Source organism: Oncorhynchus kisutch, linkage group LG29 (assembly GCF_002021735.2).
Source record: "Oncorhynchus kisutch isolate 150728-3 linkage group LG29, Okis_V2, whole genome shotgun sequence".
Classification (NCBI taxonomy): Eukaryota; Metazoa; Chordata; class Actinopteri; order Salmoniformes; family Salmonidae; genus Oncorhynchus; species Oncorhynchus kisutch.
The window spans coordinates 7,887,727-7,906,106 of record NC_034202.2 but is presented as its reverse complement, the minus strand read 5'-3'; the positions used below and the strand labels follow the sequence as shown (position 1 = coordinate 7,906,106).

The 18,380-nt window shown below is 43.9% G+C and overlaps 1 protein-coding gene across 1 annotated transcript in view; it reads right to left on the bottom strand.

The window, feature by feature from the left end:
* LOC109874075 (junction-mediating and -regulatory protein) overlaps positions 1 to 14,243 on the bottom strand; it is a 47,239-nt gene extending 32,996 nt beyond the window's left edge. The window contains exon 1 of the mRNA XM_020465831.2: positions 12,641 to 14,243. Coding sequence (XP_020321420.1) covers positions 12,641 to 13,540 — 900 coding nt within the window. The 5' untranslated portion in view covers positions 13,541 to 14,243. The remainder of the gene's footprint in view (positions 1 to 12,640) is intronic.
* Between the last annotated feature and the right edge of the window lie 4,137 nt (positions 14,244 to 18,380).

The window sequence follows — 18,380 nt, the reverse complement described above, 5'->3', positions numbered from 1 at the left end:
CAGAGGCTAGAGACAGACACTGTTCGATTCAGCTCCAACACTGCTCCTACTGTTTACCTTGGCCAGGCATCTCCATGGTAACCACAGACAGGCCAGCCCTGCACTAGTTGACTGTCTACCCCTGCAGCTGCTGAGAGCTCCAGAGAAACACCTTAGCTACTGTAAGTGTGGGTTGGCTGAAAGGGAGAGAGCTACAGTAGCAGCATAGCTGATTTAGTAGGAAGGTACAAGTTGCCCATAGGCACAAATGACCAAATCCTGTCAGTGGGAACAATGCAACCTCCGGGGCAAGAATGGAAAATGTTGTCTGTTGAGTGACATCATTTCCTGTGACCTCTGACCCAGGTGTGATTAAGGCAGGAGGCAGCTGAGTGTAATTACAGCCCTGGGAGCACTCCCGACCATGTTTGTGTATGTGGTACTTGATCTCAGGTCAGTGCTAACATAATCATCACAGGGATTGGCTATCTCTTCTCGACGTACAGCCCTGATTGGCTGGGGGGGATATCCGTTCTAGGCCTATTATCAAACCGAACTCTTCCAGTCTGTCAGTGTGAAATCTGCCTTGTCTTGCTATAGTGTGATGCCAGTAGGCCCGGCAGGCAGGAAACACCTTTCATATGAAGGGAAACACCAGTCCTGTCTTTCAAAGAAAGACAGTTACATAAAATGAGTCCGCCATTACAAAATTATTCGTAAGGGAACAAGGCTGCAACACCTTCCACAGAGCTGTGTGTGTGTGTGACTTTAACAACATACACTGTATTGTATTCATCATGCAGACAATGGAATCCTAAAAGCTAACGCTAAACTTTGTTAAAACAAGTCAAACTACATTTCTATATAATCCTCAGGTACCCTAAAATGTAATTAAACTATAATATCTCATACTGGAAAAAGTATGTGCAATAGAAAATAAAAATTAGCTAGTGTGTGTCCTCTTCGTCGCGCGCCCACAGACTGATTTCCAACTCTGACTCCCTGTATCAAAACTCGTTTTGGAAGGAACAAGCCTGAAACCTTGTTCAAAGACTGTTAACATCTAGTGGAAGCCATAGGAATTGCAATCTGGGAGCTAGAATGACATAGGACCCATAGCTTTTCATTGTAAGAGCATGGGCTCTCAAAAATAATTCTGGTTGGTTTTTCTTTGGATGTTGTCCTACCATATCGATTGTGTCTCATACATTATAACATTTTAACAAACTTCAAAGTTTTTTCTATCGAATGGTGCCAATTATATGCATATCCTGGCTTCTGGGCCTGAGTAACAGGCAGTTTACTTTGGGCAATCAGGCAGATATTCTGAAAAGGGGACACTAACAAGTTAAATGACTCCAATCTAGGTGTATGTAAACTTCCGACTTCAACTGAATATATAGTCTCCCCCATTTGAAGATGTCATAAGTATTTAGATACATTTCACTTATAGTGTATTAAAGCTAGAGGTCAACCGATTATGTTTTTTCACCGCCGATACCGATACCGATTATTGGAGGACCATAAAAGCCGATATCAATTAAATCGGCCAATTTGTGTTACATTTATTTGTAATAATGACAATTACAACAATACTGAATGAACACTTATTTTAACTTAATATAATAAATCAATAAAATCAATTTAGCCTCAAATAAATAATGAAACATGTTCAATTTGGTTTAAATAATGCAAAAACACAGTGTTGGAGAAGAAAGTAAAAGTGCAATATGTGCCATGTAAGAAAGCTAACGTTTAAGTTCCTTGCTCAGAACATGAGAACATATGAAAGCTGGTGGTTCCTTTTAACATGAGTCTTCAATATTCCCAGGTAAGAAGTTTTAGGTTGTAGTTATTATAGGAATTATAGGACTATTTCCCTCTATAGAATTTGTATTTCATTAACCTTTGACTATTGGATGTTCTTATAGGCAATTTAGTATTGCCAGTGTAACAGTATAGCTTCCGTCCCTCTCCTCGCTCCTCCCTGGGCTCGAACCAGCAACACAACGACAATTAGCGCGCGCTAACTATCTAGCCATTTCACTTCGGTTACACGAGCCTCATCTCGGGAGTTGATGGGCTTGAAGTCATAAACAGAGCAATGCTTCACGCACAACGAAGAGCTGCTGGCAAAACGCACGAAAGTGCTGTTTGAATGAACGTTTACGCGCCTGCTTCTGCCTACCACCGCTCAGTCAGTAGGAAAGAGTGCCTCCTACTGGCCCTCCAACACCACTTCCAGCAGCATCTGGTCTCCCATCCAGGAACTGACCAGGACCAGCCCTGCTTAGCTTCAGAAGCAAGCCAGAAGTGGTATGCAGGGTGGTATGCTGCTGGATGAGAGACCAGATGCTGCTGGAAGTGGTGTTGGAGGGCCAGTAGGAGGCACTCTTTCCTCTGGTCTAAAAGAAAATATCCCAATGCCCTAGGGCAGTGATTGGGGACACTACCCTGTGTAGGGTGCCGTCTTTTGGCAGATAACATGTATTGTGATGTAGCATGTCAGGGGAGGATGTGCATAGCTCATATTAGCTAGCTAAGTTTCTAATAACAGCTAACTGTAGCCCATTGACCTTTAGGGGGTCAATACAGGGCAGGTACTTGAATACTAGCACAAAATGTAAAATCCTCAAGTTACAGGAAAGCTGCGCTGCTATGTCAACAGAGCTCGGTGCTTATTATCGGCTGTATTAGGTTACGAAATCAAACTTTTTGTATATAATGTTCATGATATGTTAGAGAAAGAACCCACTGAACAATTAAGAACATGAATAATCATATTTGTCTTGGTAATAATGTATTATATAACATAAGTGCAATTTAAATTCGCCAAAATGGGCAAAGATGGTGAACACCGTAAAATATATATATGGCTCTGGCAGCAAATAGCAAAACACATCAGCAAGCAGAGCCATGCACACTCAGAGATTCGGGCCAATGCGGTTTCTGCATTATGATGCATTTACAGGACACTTCAACATTCTATGGCAGCCATGTTAGCTCCCCATTAACAGTACACGGTGGACACAGACCTGCCAAACTTGAAGAACTTTTAGGAGTACCACTTCAGCACGGCAGCAGCAACCCAGGCCCTGCGGACCCCACAACGGCGCGTGCGACACCCACACTGTACTGTCCTCCTTAAGGTGTCTGCAACCATCATTTGACAGCCAGCCAAACTCTAATGAAGAACTGAACCAGATAGGCTTTCTATAAACCTCAAGTTGTATAGTTGAAACAGTGTAAAACTAACAATACAGAAAAATGAAATTATTGGAGCAGCTCAGACTAAAGGGCAATATAAATGTACAACAGAGTCTAACTGACGTTTCATTGTCTCATAGTGAACAATACAATATTTGACCAACACAATACATAGAAAACGTACGTATTCTACTTGAATATTGTTCTAAACTGGATTACTATCTAAATAGCATGTAAGCTAACTAAAGTGTGAAGAGAAATCACATGTAGAGAGAAGCTAGCAGCAAAACAGCACTTAACAGGCAGGCTAGGCTATAGTACACGTTAGCTGCGGCTAAACAAAACAATTGAACTAGGCCTATATGAGCTAGTTTCAGATCTCCACACTGACATAATCCATCATGTTAGGTCTGGCTACTAGACTGCCATTCATTCAACATGCCTTGTTGTTGTTGGTGAACTGACTATCATCACATCATTAGAAGCCTACTGTTGACAGAGCTAGATCAAGCAATCAAAATCAATGTCATACGCACAAAATACCTTGAAATGCTTACATACACGCTTTTTCCCAACAATGCAGAGTAAAAATAGTAGCACAATAGATAATAATATCAAGACTATATGCAAGAAGTACCGGTACCAAATCAATGTGCAGGGGTATGAGGCAGCTGAGGTAATATGTACATGTAATTAGGGGTAAAAGTTACTGTGCAATCAGGACGGAAAATAAACAGAGTAGCAGCAGCATATGTGAAGTGTAAAAGTGTGTGTGGCATCAATATGCGCGTGTGACTGTAAGAAGTGTGTGTGTAAGTAAACACAACAAAAAAAGAAACGTCCTCTCACTGTCAACTGCATTTATTTTCAGCAAACTTAACATGTGTAAATATTTGTATGAACATAACAAGATTCAACAACTGAGACACAGACTGAACAACTTCCCCAGACATATGACTAACAGAAATGGAATAATGTGTCCCTGAAAAAAAAAAGGGGGGGGGGGGTCAATATCAAAAGTCAATGCAGCTGGTGGCCACACCAGATACTAAGTACTGCAGTGCATCTCCTCCTCATGGACTGCACCAGATTTGCCAGTTCTTGCTGTGAGATGTTACTCCACTCTTCCACCAAGGCACCTGCAAGTTCCCAGATATTTCTGGGGGAATGTCCATGGCCCTAGCCCTCCGATCCAACAGGTCCCAGACGTGCTCAATGGGATTGAGATCCGGGCTCTTCACTGGCCATGGCAGAACACTGACATTCCTGTCTTGCAGGAAATCACACACAGAACAAGCAGTATGGCTGGTGGCATTGTCATGCTGGAGAGTCATGTCAGGATAAACCTGCAGGAAGGGTACCACATGAGGGAGGAGGACGTCTTCCCTGTAACGCACAGTGTAGAGATTGCCTGCAATGACAACAAACTCAGTCCGATGATGCACACCGCCCAGACCATGACAGACCCTCCATCTCCAAATTGATCCCGCTCCAGAGTACAGGCCTCGGTGTAACGCTCATTCCTTCGACCATTAACGTGAATCTGACCATCACCCCTGGTGAGACAAAACCATGACTCGTCAGTGAAGAGCACTTTTTGCCAGTCCTGTCTAGTCCAGCGACGGTGAGTTTGTACTCATAGGTGACGTTGTTGCTGGTGATGTCTGGTTAGGACGTGCCTTACAACAGGCCTACAAGCCCTCAGTCCAGTCTCTCTCAGCCTGTTGCGGACAGTCTGAGCATTGATGGAGGGATTGTGCGTTCCTGGTGTAACTTGGGCAGTTGTTAACATCCTGTACCTGTCCCGCAGGTGTGATGTTCGGATGTACCGATCCTGTGCAGGTGTTGTTACACATGGTCTGCCACTGTGAGGATGATCAGCAGTCTGTCCTGTCTCCCTGTAGTGCTGTCTTAGGCGTTTCTCACTAAGGACATTGCAATTTATTGCCCCGGCCACATCTGCAGTCCTCATGCCTCCTTGCAGCATGCCTAAGGCACATTCACGCATATAAGGAGGGACCCTGTGCATCTTTCTTTTGGTGTTTTTCAGAGTCAGTAGAAAGGTCGCTTCAGTTTCCTAAGTTGTCATAACTCTGACCTTAATTGCCTCTAAGCTGTTAGTGTCTTAACGACCGTTCCACAGGTGCATGTTCATTAATTGTTTATGGTTCATTGAACAAGCATGGGAAACAGTGTTAAAACCCTTTACAATGATGATCTGTGAGGTTATTCGGATTTTACGAATTATCTTTGAAAGACAGGGTCCTGAAAAAGGGACATTACTTTTTTTGCTGAGTTTGTGTGAGTGTGTGGGTAGAGTCCAGTGAGTGTGCATAAAGTCAGTGCAAGAGAGTTCTTGCAAAAAAGGGTCTATGCAAATACTCTGGGTTGCTATTTGATGAACTATTCAGCAGTCTTATGGCTTGGGGGTAGAAGCTGTTCAGGAGCCTTTCGATCCCAGACTTAGCGCTCCGGTGACATTTGTCGTGAGGTAGCAGAGTGAATGGCTTGGCTGGCTGGGATCTTTGACAATTTTCAAGGCTTCCTCTGACACCGCCTGGTAAAGAGGTCCTGGATGGCAGGGAGCTCGGCTCCAGTGATGTACTCTGTAGTGTCTTGCAGTCGGATGCTAAGCGGTGATGCAGTCAGTCAAAATGCTGGTGCAGCTCTAGAACTTTTTGAGGATCTGAGGGCCCATGCCAAATGTTGTCAGCCTCCTGAGTGGGAAGAGATGTTGTCATGCCTTTTTTATGACTGTGTTGGTGTGTGTGGACCAAGTTAATTCCTCAGTGATGCGGACAGAGGAACTTGAAGCTCTTTAACCGCTCCACTACAGCGCCGTCAATGTGGATGGGGGCGTGCTTGGCCGTCTGTTTCCTGTAGTCCACGATCAGCTCCTTTGTCTTGCTGACATTGAGGTTGTTGTCACTAATCTCCTCCCTATAGGCTGTCTCATCGTCATCGATGATCAGGCCTACCACCGTTGTGTCATCAGCAAACTTAGTGATGGTGTTGGAGTCATGCGTGGCCATGCAGTCTTGGGTGAACAAGGAGTACAGGAGGGGACTGATCATGCACCCCTGAGGGGCCCCCGTGTTAAGGGTCAGCGTGGCGGATGTGTTTTTGCTTACCCTCACCACTTGCGGACGGCCCATCAGGATCCAGTTGCAGAGTGGGGGTGTTCATTCCCAGGGTCCTGAGCTGCACACTGTCTCTTTAAACAGTAATGATGTCATTCATGAGGAAAAAGGGGGGCAGTTTTCTGAGTCAATAGACCCTCTTTGGAAGAGATGTGAGAGAGAGAACAATTATGTGAATGAATAAAGTTTTGGTGGCAATTAGCTTTGAAATCAGCATATTTTGCATTATCAAAAACAAGGTACTAGGGTAGTGAATTGATGCTGGCTTCAGCTGTACACTAGCAAGGATAGTTAGCCTACCAAGCTGGAAGCTACCGATATCTTCTTGCATTGTAATGTGTTCTAGCCTGTATGGACATTGTTTTGCGAACAATAATGAAAATTTTTACATGCCGTGTCGCATTATTCAAGTGTGTTATTCAGAAGTTTCGGTATACTGTGCAACACTAGTGCGCATAGTCTTTAGTTGTTTTAACGGAATAACCCAAAATGATACTTTTTTTCAGCTCAGATTTACACAAGGCATACAACACAGCGTACGCATAACCTTTTTATTTTGTAAAAATATATATTTTTTAATGAATGTATTTGGGTTCAGTGTGGCCCAAACGAGGTCTCTGTACCGAACGGTTCGGTACGAATACGTGTACTATTACACCCCTATTAAATACCTTTTAGAAATATAGGACAGATTCGCTCTGACTCGACAGGGCTAAAACCCATAGCAACCAACCCGAGCTGTCTCTCTACACTCACGTCAAAAACACTCCACAGACAAGGTCTGAAAAGGGTTAGGATAGCTATCAAAGCTGTATCTTGGGCTGTGCAGATGTAAAAACTTCTCAGACTCAGTGGGGTGTGTAGGACTGGGAGCGAGGGAGGTTTGCCGTAATTACAGGAGTCTCGATGACTTTTACAGACTGGGAGTGTCCATCTTACTGTAAACCCTTTCTATGACAAACTAATGTTACTCTGAATCAAAACTCGGATCAAACTTTAAATCCAAGAGAAAGATGACTTTTTGTTTTAATTCGGTACAGATAACCTCTGGTAATAATGTTCAAACTAATAGACTATCAATCATTCTTTGAATTTTCCATGTTGTAGCCTACTTTTGAAGTCCCATGTTATTTTTGACAAGTGCTATTGATGTTTTGATGGTTATGTTTAGGAAAATATCTGGATCAAAGTGTCCATATTGTGTGTGGACATTGAACAAGACTATTGCTCTATTCATTCTATTCCATAAATGCTTAGCACAGTGTTGCTCTCTCTTCTCAAGCAGTGCATCCCACAACTGAATCATTTTACATAGTGCAGGCAGGCAGACAGGCAGGGCAGAGGTTGAGATAAGGACACAGTGAGTTAACCCAGTGATTCTCTGACTCGTATCCCAGCTGGTCCTATGGCCTTCTCACTATCAGCATGGAGGCCTGCACAAAGTCAGTGACTGTCTCCCCTCAATGACATCATCACCCAATGACTGACAGAGGTTGGAGCTCAATCAGCTGTGACATTCTCATCATAGCCCACAGCCTCAGTCAGAGGAAGCTATTGTGTGTCCATTGAGTTGCTGCTCTCTTACTCCCCTCTGTCCTTGGCCTTCACCACCAACCCACACTACTAATATACAATGGCCTCTCCCTCTCTGTTTCCTCCTCTTTTACTGCACTGTATTCAGAGAGGAGTTCTCTTTGTCCTACTCTGTGAGATGTCTGTCTGGCCTGTCGTGAATTATTATTAGGTGTGGTGTAGTGCATTCTCTTGGGCCACGAACCACTGCCTACAGCTCAAGCAAAATCAACCCACGGAATCCCCCGCAAAAAAAAAAAAACATGCTCGAGAACACAGGCACACACGATTACGCTCAAATGTTATTATGTTTGTGGCTCAGGATGTGAGGTCAGTTTCAGCAACCTCCACACACACCTGCCAGTACCTACAATATGAAAACACAGTGTGTCTCCCTCTCCCCATCTCTCTGAGGAAGAAACACCTTACGGAGTCAAACCAGGTCACCACAGCAACAGGGAATCAAACAAGGTCTCCAGTAATAGACTAATTTGCTATAAGGATGCACACTTCAGTCAATTTTGCTACCAACTAACTGAACCTCATTAACCGGTAAAATGACGTGGCAAACAAAAAACACTATCAGATATTTGTATATATAATGACGAGATGCTTATGTTTCCAGCCTAACAATTGGAGTTGTACCAAGGCGATAAGGCGGGCGACAAGCTTAGGCCCAAAATAACTTTATTTGCAGGAAAACACAGCTCTAATGTGAGCAGACCTAATGTGAGAAGTTCCATATCTGACAGAGTTGAACATCTGTTAGAAACTTGGAAAGAGGAGGACTCTAATAGCAACTACTATGATGGGTTTCTAATATGACTAGGATTGTGCCTTTGGCATCTGGACAATGGAAGAAAGTTGATATGAAAATCAATAGGACAAGAAAGAAATGGCATGAGGAAGTCTTTATAAAATAACTGCCTCCACATTTCTATGGTTGGATTTTGGCCAGGCTACTTTGAAGCAAGGTAAGACATGCCTCATTATCTGAAGTGAAGTAAACCGTTCAGGTTTCAGACAATTATTCTGCCTCAAGATCACGTTGCAAAGTGGTGGGTGACGCGCTGATAGTCAATGGTAGGCAGGCTATAGCCTATGCAGCCGAATGGGTGGAGCACGTTACGAGTTGAAAATGAGAAATAAAAATAACTCCTTTTTAAATCGTGGCCACCAAAGTTTTTAACACACGATTTCATTTAGAATTGTTATTTGTTGCGCAATGACTGGGCTTCACTCCAGTAGCCTACAGGCTTATTGAGGAGCTACTTTCGCACTGTCTGACAGGTGGTAGGCTATTCTGCTCTTCAAACTAGGGTATGCTGGCGCTTGTGATAAATAAAACCCAGACGCCAATTTAAGTCCACAAAATGATGCAAATTAACCTATAGACTGATAAGCATTGTAAATGTATTTTTGATGGCTAACTGATTTACATTCCTAATTGCTATCCTCATCCTGCCATCATTCTTATTCAGGTTTCTCCATCATATAAAAGGCTGGGAATTGGCAGGGACCTCACGATACAAAATTCTCACGATACTTAGTAGGGATGCACGACATATCGGTGAACATATCGGATGTCTAGTTTAACGCCCGATGTGCAAAACCGATGTCAAAGCTGACGTGCATACCTATATAACGAAGGTACATGACGTAATGACACCATGTAGCATTCCTAAACTAGCCCACCACGTCTGCTGTGTGGCTCGAGCAGTCAACAAGTCAAACAGTCACTTGAAAGAATAACAAATTTTCAGCGAGACAACTCAAAGGCGAAATCCATTAAAGCCAAGATAATGGAATTCATTGCCCTTGACAATCAACCGTTCTTTGTCCTGGGTGATGTTGGCTTTCGCCGACTGGTCGAGCATCGGTTAACACTACCAAGTGCGCTACTTTTCCGATGTTGCCCTGCCGGAGTTACACAGTAATGGCATTACTGCTATTAGGTTCACGGCATTCATACTATGGAACGCCGTTTGGGTCTTTGCGTGTCAAAGAAGATACAGTAGCACTGTCAAAGCTGTACAAAAAAGTCAGCAAACAAGCAAACACCGGCCACGAACTATGACACGTCAAGTGTTATTTGACAAGTAAAATAGTGTTAAATAGTATATTTTTTGACACGCAAAGACCCAAGCGGCGTCCCATAGAAATCCCGGTTGAGAATGAAACGACTGAACAAATGAACAACGAAACAGCAAGAATGTGAAAGAAATAGGTTTTGATTATGTTTTACTGGTAATGGGGACATACGTAAATGCCAACAAAATAACGTTTTGGTCAGTTAAGAACAAATTCTTATTTACATTGACGGTCTACCCGGCCAGACCCGGCCGACGCAGGGCAAATTGTGCGCCGCCCTACGGGACTCCCAATCACGGCTGGATGTGATACAGTCTGGATTCGAACCAGGGACTGTAGTGACACCTCTTGCACTGAGATGCAGTGCCTTAGACCGCTGCGTCCATGTCTGTGTGTTAATTATTTAACTGTACTAGAATGCTTAAAAGGCTGCTAAAAAAAATTATATTGATTATCGGAATAGTTTTTTTTTTTGGCAAGGAAAATATTGGAAATCGGTATTGGACAGAAAAGTCATATCGTATCACTAATACTTAGGTGCCAATTCGATACGTATTGCAATTCTCATGATATATGGAATGAGATTTGATACTGTGATTCTTTTGGTCTGCTGCAAAGGGACAAGAGAGAGAATGGGGAAACAAGTTTATCAGTCTTGGAAATAAAACTGCTGAAAACTAATTGGCCCCCTATTAAAAAAGAAGATAGAGAACAAGCTATGAAGAAAAAAAGTATGGAATTTGGTGCAGGTACATTCCACTAGCACAAAAAATGATCTTGCAATATTGTCCAAATTATGTTATGATAGGCATATATGGTCAAAAAAATCATATCCCGATATGTAACTGTATAGACCCCCCCCCCCCCCATCACTACTCTTCATATAACACAATTCAGTCCAGGTTTAGACAACGCGCTATTACAAGGGTATCATTTGTTTATTACCCTGTAACGGGACAGGATGGCTGTGATGTAGTCTACTGTAAACAACCTAGTCCTCATAAACCAGAGCCGAGTGTGAGAGTAAGCCAAGGCAATAGTCTGCTTGTTTTTATGAATAACATTGAGAGTAACAGTGATTCTTAAATACTCTTATCCCCACTTGTTAGTTAGTTGTGACCTGACTTAGCCCCGTCCTAGCCTGCCCAGCTGTTCTGTGGTCTCTGACTCAAACAATCACACAATGACAGAGAAATGAGAAGACAAAGAAAAAAGGGATGGAGAGATAAAGGGAGAGCGATAGATAGAGGGAGGCACAGATAGTTTTTACAGTTTCCACCCCCCCCTAGCACTTAGCACTTACACAGACGGGGTGATAGTAGGACATGCCCTAAAGGAGGTTCACCCATCCAGCCCTATAAGAGCTGGCTTTTGTTACTATAATGTTGATTGTCCTTTCTTTGGTCCCTTGTTTGGAACTTTTGGTGTTATCATTCAAATTCTCACTCTCAAACCGCATTTCCTGAAACTCCATGACTCTAGTGTGGAGGATTCCCTACCCCATTATCCAACAGTAACAATGAACTCCCCTCCCCTAAACAGCCAAATGGAGTGTCAGGGCAGGGGCCAGATCATATTACAGGCCTGGGACTGAGGCTTGTAAGAGCAACAGATGGTTGCTCTGAGGCTACATAAAAACAAAGGGAAAGGTGGAGCAAGAGAGGGAGGAGAGGGAGAGACGACCATGTGGTCGAGTGCCCCTGACATGCACTTTGGACCTCATCAGCCAATGGAAACAATGTGTGTGTGTTCAAAGTACAGGCCTGCATGTGCATTTAAGCTGGACCTGGAAACAAAGTGATCAACGTGTTCCTTGTATAGTAATGCCAGATTAACAAAATAATAACAGTAAAGAATGTCAGGAATTTCTCCAGGCATTTTCCTACATGTGGAACAATAACCATTCTTCATTGTGAGACTCAGAATGTCTGCTGGTGTTATGATGGCATCAAATCAATTATCTTGTTATTTAATATTGAATGTCAACAATTTTCTAGTGTTTATCTGAACCATAATCTGGGTTTACAGGAGACGCTGAACATGGCGATTCTACTTCAAGCCCAGAAAGCAGCCGTTCAACTTGCCATTCAGCAGCATGTCAAGCTGCATGTGCTTCCAAAAAAGGTTTAAATAAAAAGTTACATGCTTTGTTAGAAAATAATATAAGTATGGTTTTTGACCAAGTGCGCATGCACCAAATCCACCTTTCTGCACCTACTGCCATACTAGCATTGGAATTAAAATACACTAAATAGGGTTTATCTAGAAATATACAATCACTGTAAAAACATACGCTATATGGTATACTTACATGAAATATTATTGCATTACGTGTAGTGCGGGAGAAACAACAAATTAATATGACGCTCATACACTTATATTACCGTCTATTTTTTAATAAGTAACAAACTTATTTTGACATTATTAAGCTTGAAAAGCTGGTGAACGGCAAGTTGAATGGCTTCTTCCTGGGCTTAAAGGAGAATCGCCATATTCAACGTCTCCTGTGAAACCAGATTCTGGTTCAGTGTTTATCATGCTGAGCAGTAGAAGATTAATGTAGCTACTCTTGCCATGTTATTTTTGTCTGGAGACTAGCCATTCCCCATAAACACTCGAGTGCTGGGAGATTGGTGTGTAGTTGAATTTACCTCTTGGAGCCGTTTCTTGGCCCGCTGGAGAGCCTCCTCATATCCCTTCTGTCTCAGCTCACTCAAACTCTCATAGTATTCTTCTGTGTCATCACTCTCTGTAAATAGCACCTGGGCAAGAATCTTCCAGCCGCAGGTGTCCAGAGCATGGCCCAGGTACACCTGTAGTTGGTAACACAGAGCGTCTGTCTCCCGTTGAGATACCTCAGGGGCCCCAAATAGCACCGTCCACATGCCTGACTGCTCCTCGGGGAAAGGGGGCAGACAGGGCTCCAGGTCCGAGTTGACAGCGCAGAGCTGGACGTGGGCTGCCCGCACGTCCTGGAAGGCGAACAGACCTGCCCAGCTGTAGCCCTCTCGGCTGCTATCCGACTCCTCTCCGTCGCCGTCGTCCGAGGAGCGAGGCAACCCAGAGACATCCGCTGGTTCCAAGACGTCGATGTCGGTCATCTTAGAGGGCACGATGTCCCACGACCCTAACGTAAGTGTTTTGATAACACTCTCGGCTGGCCGTGATGAGGCATCTACCGCCGCTGTATTCTCTCGAATGGGGCTCTTTGTCGGACTTTTCCCTTTCGGTTTGACATTAGATCTAACTTTAATCAATGCGGAGATGTCATCTTTTCTTTTGGTGGGACTTTTTAGTGGAGTTTTGCGTTTGTCTGCCTCGGGCGCTAGTGTGGCGGGGGATGCGAGGTCGCATTCGACGTCTTCCAAGAGCGAATCCCGAAACGCAGACCGTTTCTGTACTGTTCTATTGTGGCAGGTTATGGCGAACTTTCCCTCGATCTCGTTCCAAGCGACGATAAAAACGAATTTGTGTCTTTCCTTTTCGTCGAAAACATTTGGTCGAACGGCCACCCAGTCCGACTCTACAGAATCCTCCATCATGAATGACATCTCATCCAGCCAGTAAAAACGGAGCTAAAGAGCTCACACACGAATACCGGTACCCCTTATCACAGTTCGTCGTTGAGGCTAAAAAGACTAGCTAACCGAGAAGAAAACAACAACACAAAACGTGGCTCGCTTTGTTTAGAAGCTTGGAGAGTTGATTAGCTACCCTCTGAACGTTGCGCAGAATTTTCTCAAATCAAACGTCAAGTTGAAGATATGACCGTTAAATTGCTCGACTAACGTTACATCCATAAGAACAAAACAGCCACGAACGGCGTAAGAGTCGAATTATTATTGTTAGTTGCCAGGCTTGTCATCGCTCCACCTGGCTCGCTCACCTGTCTGCTACATTCGTTGTCTGGCTCCCTTTGTGCGACTAACGTTACAGACAATCAATGCAGAGCCGCGGTTCCCATCGACGTCAAGAGAGGAGGATCTGTTTACAAGCAGTAAACGCCAGAGAGATGCGTGCAGTCAAATTCGGGGGAGGGCTTTTCTGAACAAAACCCCCCTTCGGAAATACTGTTTTTACTGTGTCGGAGATGTTGTTAGTCTAAAGACAGTCGGGTGATGTTGTCCAGGAACTGTCCCTTTGTTCGGTTACGACAAATGTGTTGTTGTTTCGATGTGCCATCTTTCCCTCTTTCCAACGTTTTTCTTCCAACTGCGAATTAATATGACGTGGTTCTGCACGAGGAGCGTAAACATCTGCACGTGGGACACGCAGTGGACGTGGTGACGCAGAATTAAGAAAAAAAGTCAACGTACAAATCCCTATTTCATTTAATCAAATCACTGTTAATAGAACCCTTTATTAATGTGTTATAAATACGTAACACAATTAGTAACAGTTGCATCCCCTGGCAAGCAATCATTTGTTGTCATGACAATATATGCTTTTTTTTTTACTGATCTATTTTTTACTTTACACTTATTTTTCTTAAAACTGCGTTGTTGGTTAAGGGCTTGTAAGTAAGCATTTCACTGAGGCCTACACCTGTTGTATTCGGCGCATGTGACAAATAACATTTGATTTGATAACACTTGCACTCTATAATAACAAATACATAAAATAACAAAGGCACTATGACATAAAAGAGTCATATCAAGTATGGTGGTGACTATTTGGGTGTCTGAGCTGTGTGTTAGATAGGTACATATCGTCTATAGATCGGTTTTGCATTGACTTCAGACCATTTGTTGCCAGTGACAGAGTCAGCCAAATGGTTAGGTTACTCCCACTTGTATTGAGGAGTCTCCATTCAACAGTAGTTGTATTTCTTTATTTGGGGGGAATTTAAATGAGAAAGGTTTCCACCTATCTTCCCCCCCCCCCCCTTCTTCTTTGGCCACAAGGCTACCAGTGTATCTATGTACACTGATGGCTCAACATTATACACGTCAGCTACCACAAAGTGAAATCACTGCAACACTTAACAAAGAGATGCAGTCCGTTTTAGAATGGGTGAAAAGTAATAAGCTACTCCTAAATATATCAAAAAACTAAAAGCATTGTATTTGAGACAAATCGGTTGTGAAGCCCTAAACTTCATCTAAATCTTGTAATGAATAATGTGGCAATTGAGCAAGTTGAGTGTAAACTGAAATGGTCATGACATATTAACGCAATGGTGACTGGGGAGAGGTCTGTCCGTGATAAAGCGCTGCTCTGCTGTTTTGACATCACAATCAACAAAACAAGTCCTACAGGCCCTGGTTTTATCACACCTGAACTACTGCCCAGTTACAGTCATAGCCAAAAATATTGGCACCCTTGCACTTATTTCAAGTAACTCACAATTTCCCCTAAAAATTAGATTAACCAAAGTATTTGGTCTCCACAATTTTTTATTTCACTGTTAATATTACAGAACCTTTGTTTTGAATTCAGAACTGAATATATCCATTTAAATCAGAAAATAAACAGAAATGGCATTGACAAATTTACTGACACCCTTGACTTAATATTTGGTAGCACTGCCTTTGGTCAAAATAACTGCAATCAAGTGCCTCTGTACTGGCAGTTTGGCCTGGTCCACTTGTGCAAACTGCTACAGTTCTAATAACAACAACGTAATAACAAGTGCACAATAACATGTAGCACGAAAGCTGATACAACAGAGCACCAACGGACATTGGACAGCTGATACTCATAAGACCAACGGACATGGGACAATAATCGACAAGGACAATGGGAAACAGAGGGCACATATATACACATACTCATCAGGGTGAATGGGAACCAAGTGTGCGTAATGAGACAAGACAGTCCGTGGTTGGTGGTAATCGTCCGGAGCTGGTGAACGGAATGAGCAGCAGTACCGGGGATCCGGGAAGATCACAGGGATGCGGTACAGGTCGGTCAGGGAAGAGTCCAGGATGTCCACCGCAGGAACCCAGCACCGCTCCTCTGGGCCGTAACCTTCCCATACCCCTCCCAGTCGATGAGGTACTGGAGACGCCCCGCCCGATGCCATGAATCCAGGACTTCATGGACCGAGTGCGCTGGACCTCCCTCGATGTCCAGAGGAGGAGGCGGGGCGTCACTGGGTCCAGCCTCAGCGAGGAGACCAGGCACCACTGGCCTGAGGAGAGACACATGAAAAGTCGGTTAATGCGGTAATCAGCAGGGAGTTGCAAATGTTACCTAATTAACCCTCCTCAGGACTTTAAATGGCCCCACAAACCGTGGGCTCAGCTTCTGGCAGGGCAGGCGGAAGGGCAGGTTCCGCACTGCCGTGGCGGTCAGCGTGTTCCTTGTGCCGACGCACCGCCCGCTGGAGACAAGTGTGCGCAGCGTTCCAGGTCTCCTTAGCGCCCCAAAATCACTCGTCCATGGCAGGGGCCTCTGTCTAGCTCGAATGCCAAGGTGCCAGGGCCAGCTGATACCCCCAACACGCACTGGAAAGGAGTTGGTGGAGGAGTGGCAGAGGGAATTCTGCGCGTACTCAGCCCAAGGTAGAATATTCGCCCACTCCCCCGGCCGGTCCTGGCAGTAACACCTCGACGATGAAGGGGAGTGAGGGGACGGGAAGCAGCTGGGGACCTCCTCTCAGCAGGGAGGTAAGAGGCGCTACCACCGTGCTGAAGCCCTGGATGAACCTCTGGAAATAGTTGCCGAACCCCAGGAATCACTGGACTGCTTTCACGGAGTTGGGGATGGGCCATGACCTGACTGCGCTGACGCGTTGCTCCTCCATCGCCACTCCCTCCGGGGATATGAGGTTTCCCAAAAAGGACAATGAGGAACAGAGGGCACATACATACACATACTAATCAGGGGGAAAGGGAACCAGGTGGCGTAATGAGAGAAGATAGTCCGGGGTTGATGGTAATGAATCCAGTTCAGTGATGCCTAGAAGGCCGGTGACGTAGACCTCCGGAGCTGGTGAACGGAATGGTCAGCAGTACTGGGGGATCCTTGACAAGTCAGGCTTTATTATGTCTCTCTCTAAGCAGTGAGGTTCTCCTAGGACTCCTACCATATAACCGTCTTTCATTGAGTTGGCGACGGTGGGTGTGAGTTGAAGCTGCCGTACCTTGTGTCTGAAGATCAGCTTCAATCTGTGTGGCAGATGATCGAGGTGCTTTCTCCACTAGTGAAACAATCCTTTGCTGCAATCTTCCATCAAGTTCTCTTGTGAGGTTGGCTACAGTGGCATGGGCCTTAAACTTCTTGATAACATTACGTACAGGAACATCAAAGTCTCTGGAGATGGACTTGTAGCCTTGAGATTGTCCATGCTTGGCTACAATCTTATGTCTGACCTCAGATAATTCTCTGGTTTTCTTTCATTTCTCCATGCTCCTTGTGGTACATACAGTGACACAAAACAGGAGAATTAGTCCTTTTCTCTATTCAAACTGGTTGAATGAGCGTTTTTTATATTGCAGGCACCTGCAACTCACCACAGGGGAATTCAATTCCAAAGTAAAGGAGAACCCCTGCTTGAAATCTAATTATTTCTAACTACTTCTAGAAGGTGACAATAATATTGTCTGAGCCATTTTAGGATTTCTTTTTGGAATAAGCTAACAGTTAGTAAATGATTCAGAGGTTTTTGTTTTGTTCAACAGCAATGCAAAGACATACAGTTGAAGTTGGAAGATTACATACACTTAGGTTGGAGTCATTAAAACTCGTTTTTCAACCACTCCTCAAATTTCTTGTTAACAAACTATAGTTTTTTTTGCAAGTCGGTTAGGACATCTACTTTGTGCGTGACACAATACATTTTTCCAACAATTGTTTACAGATGGGATATAGATATAGATTATTTCACTTATAATTCACTGAATCACAATTCCAGTGGGTCAGAAGTTTACATACACTAAGTTGACTGTGCCTTTAAACAGCTTGGAAAATTCCAGAAAATGATGTCATGGCTTTAGAAGCTTCTGAGAGGCTAATTGACATCATTTGGATGTATTTCAAGGCCTACCTTCAAACGTAGTGCCTCTTTGCTTGACATCATGGGAAAATCAAATTAAATCAGCCAAGACCTCAGAAAAAAATTGTAGACCTCCACAGGTCTGTTTCATCCTTGGGAGCAATTCCCAAACACCTGAAGGTACCACGTTCATCTGTACAAACAATAGTACGCAAGTATTAACACCATGGGACCACACAGCCGTCAAACAGCTCAGGAAGGAGATGCGTTCTGTCTCCTAGAGATGAATGTACTTTGGTGTGAAAAGTGCAAATCAATCCCAGAACAACAGCAAAGGACCTTGTGAAGATGCTGGAGGAAACAGGTACAAAATGATCTATATCCACAGTTTAACGAGTCCTATATCGACATAACCTGAAAGGCCGCTCAGCAAGGAAAAAGCCACTGCTCCA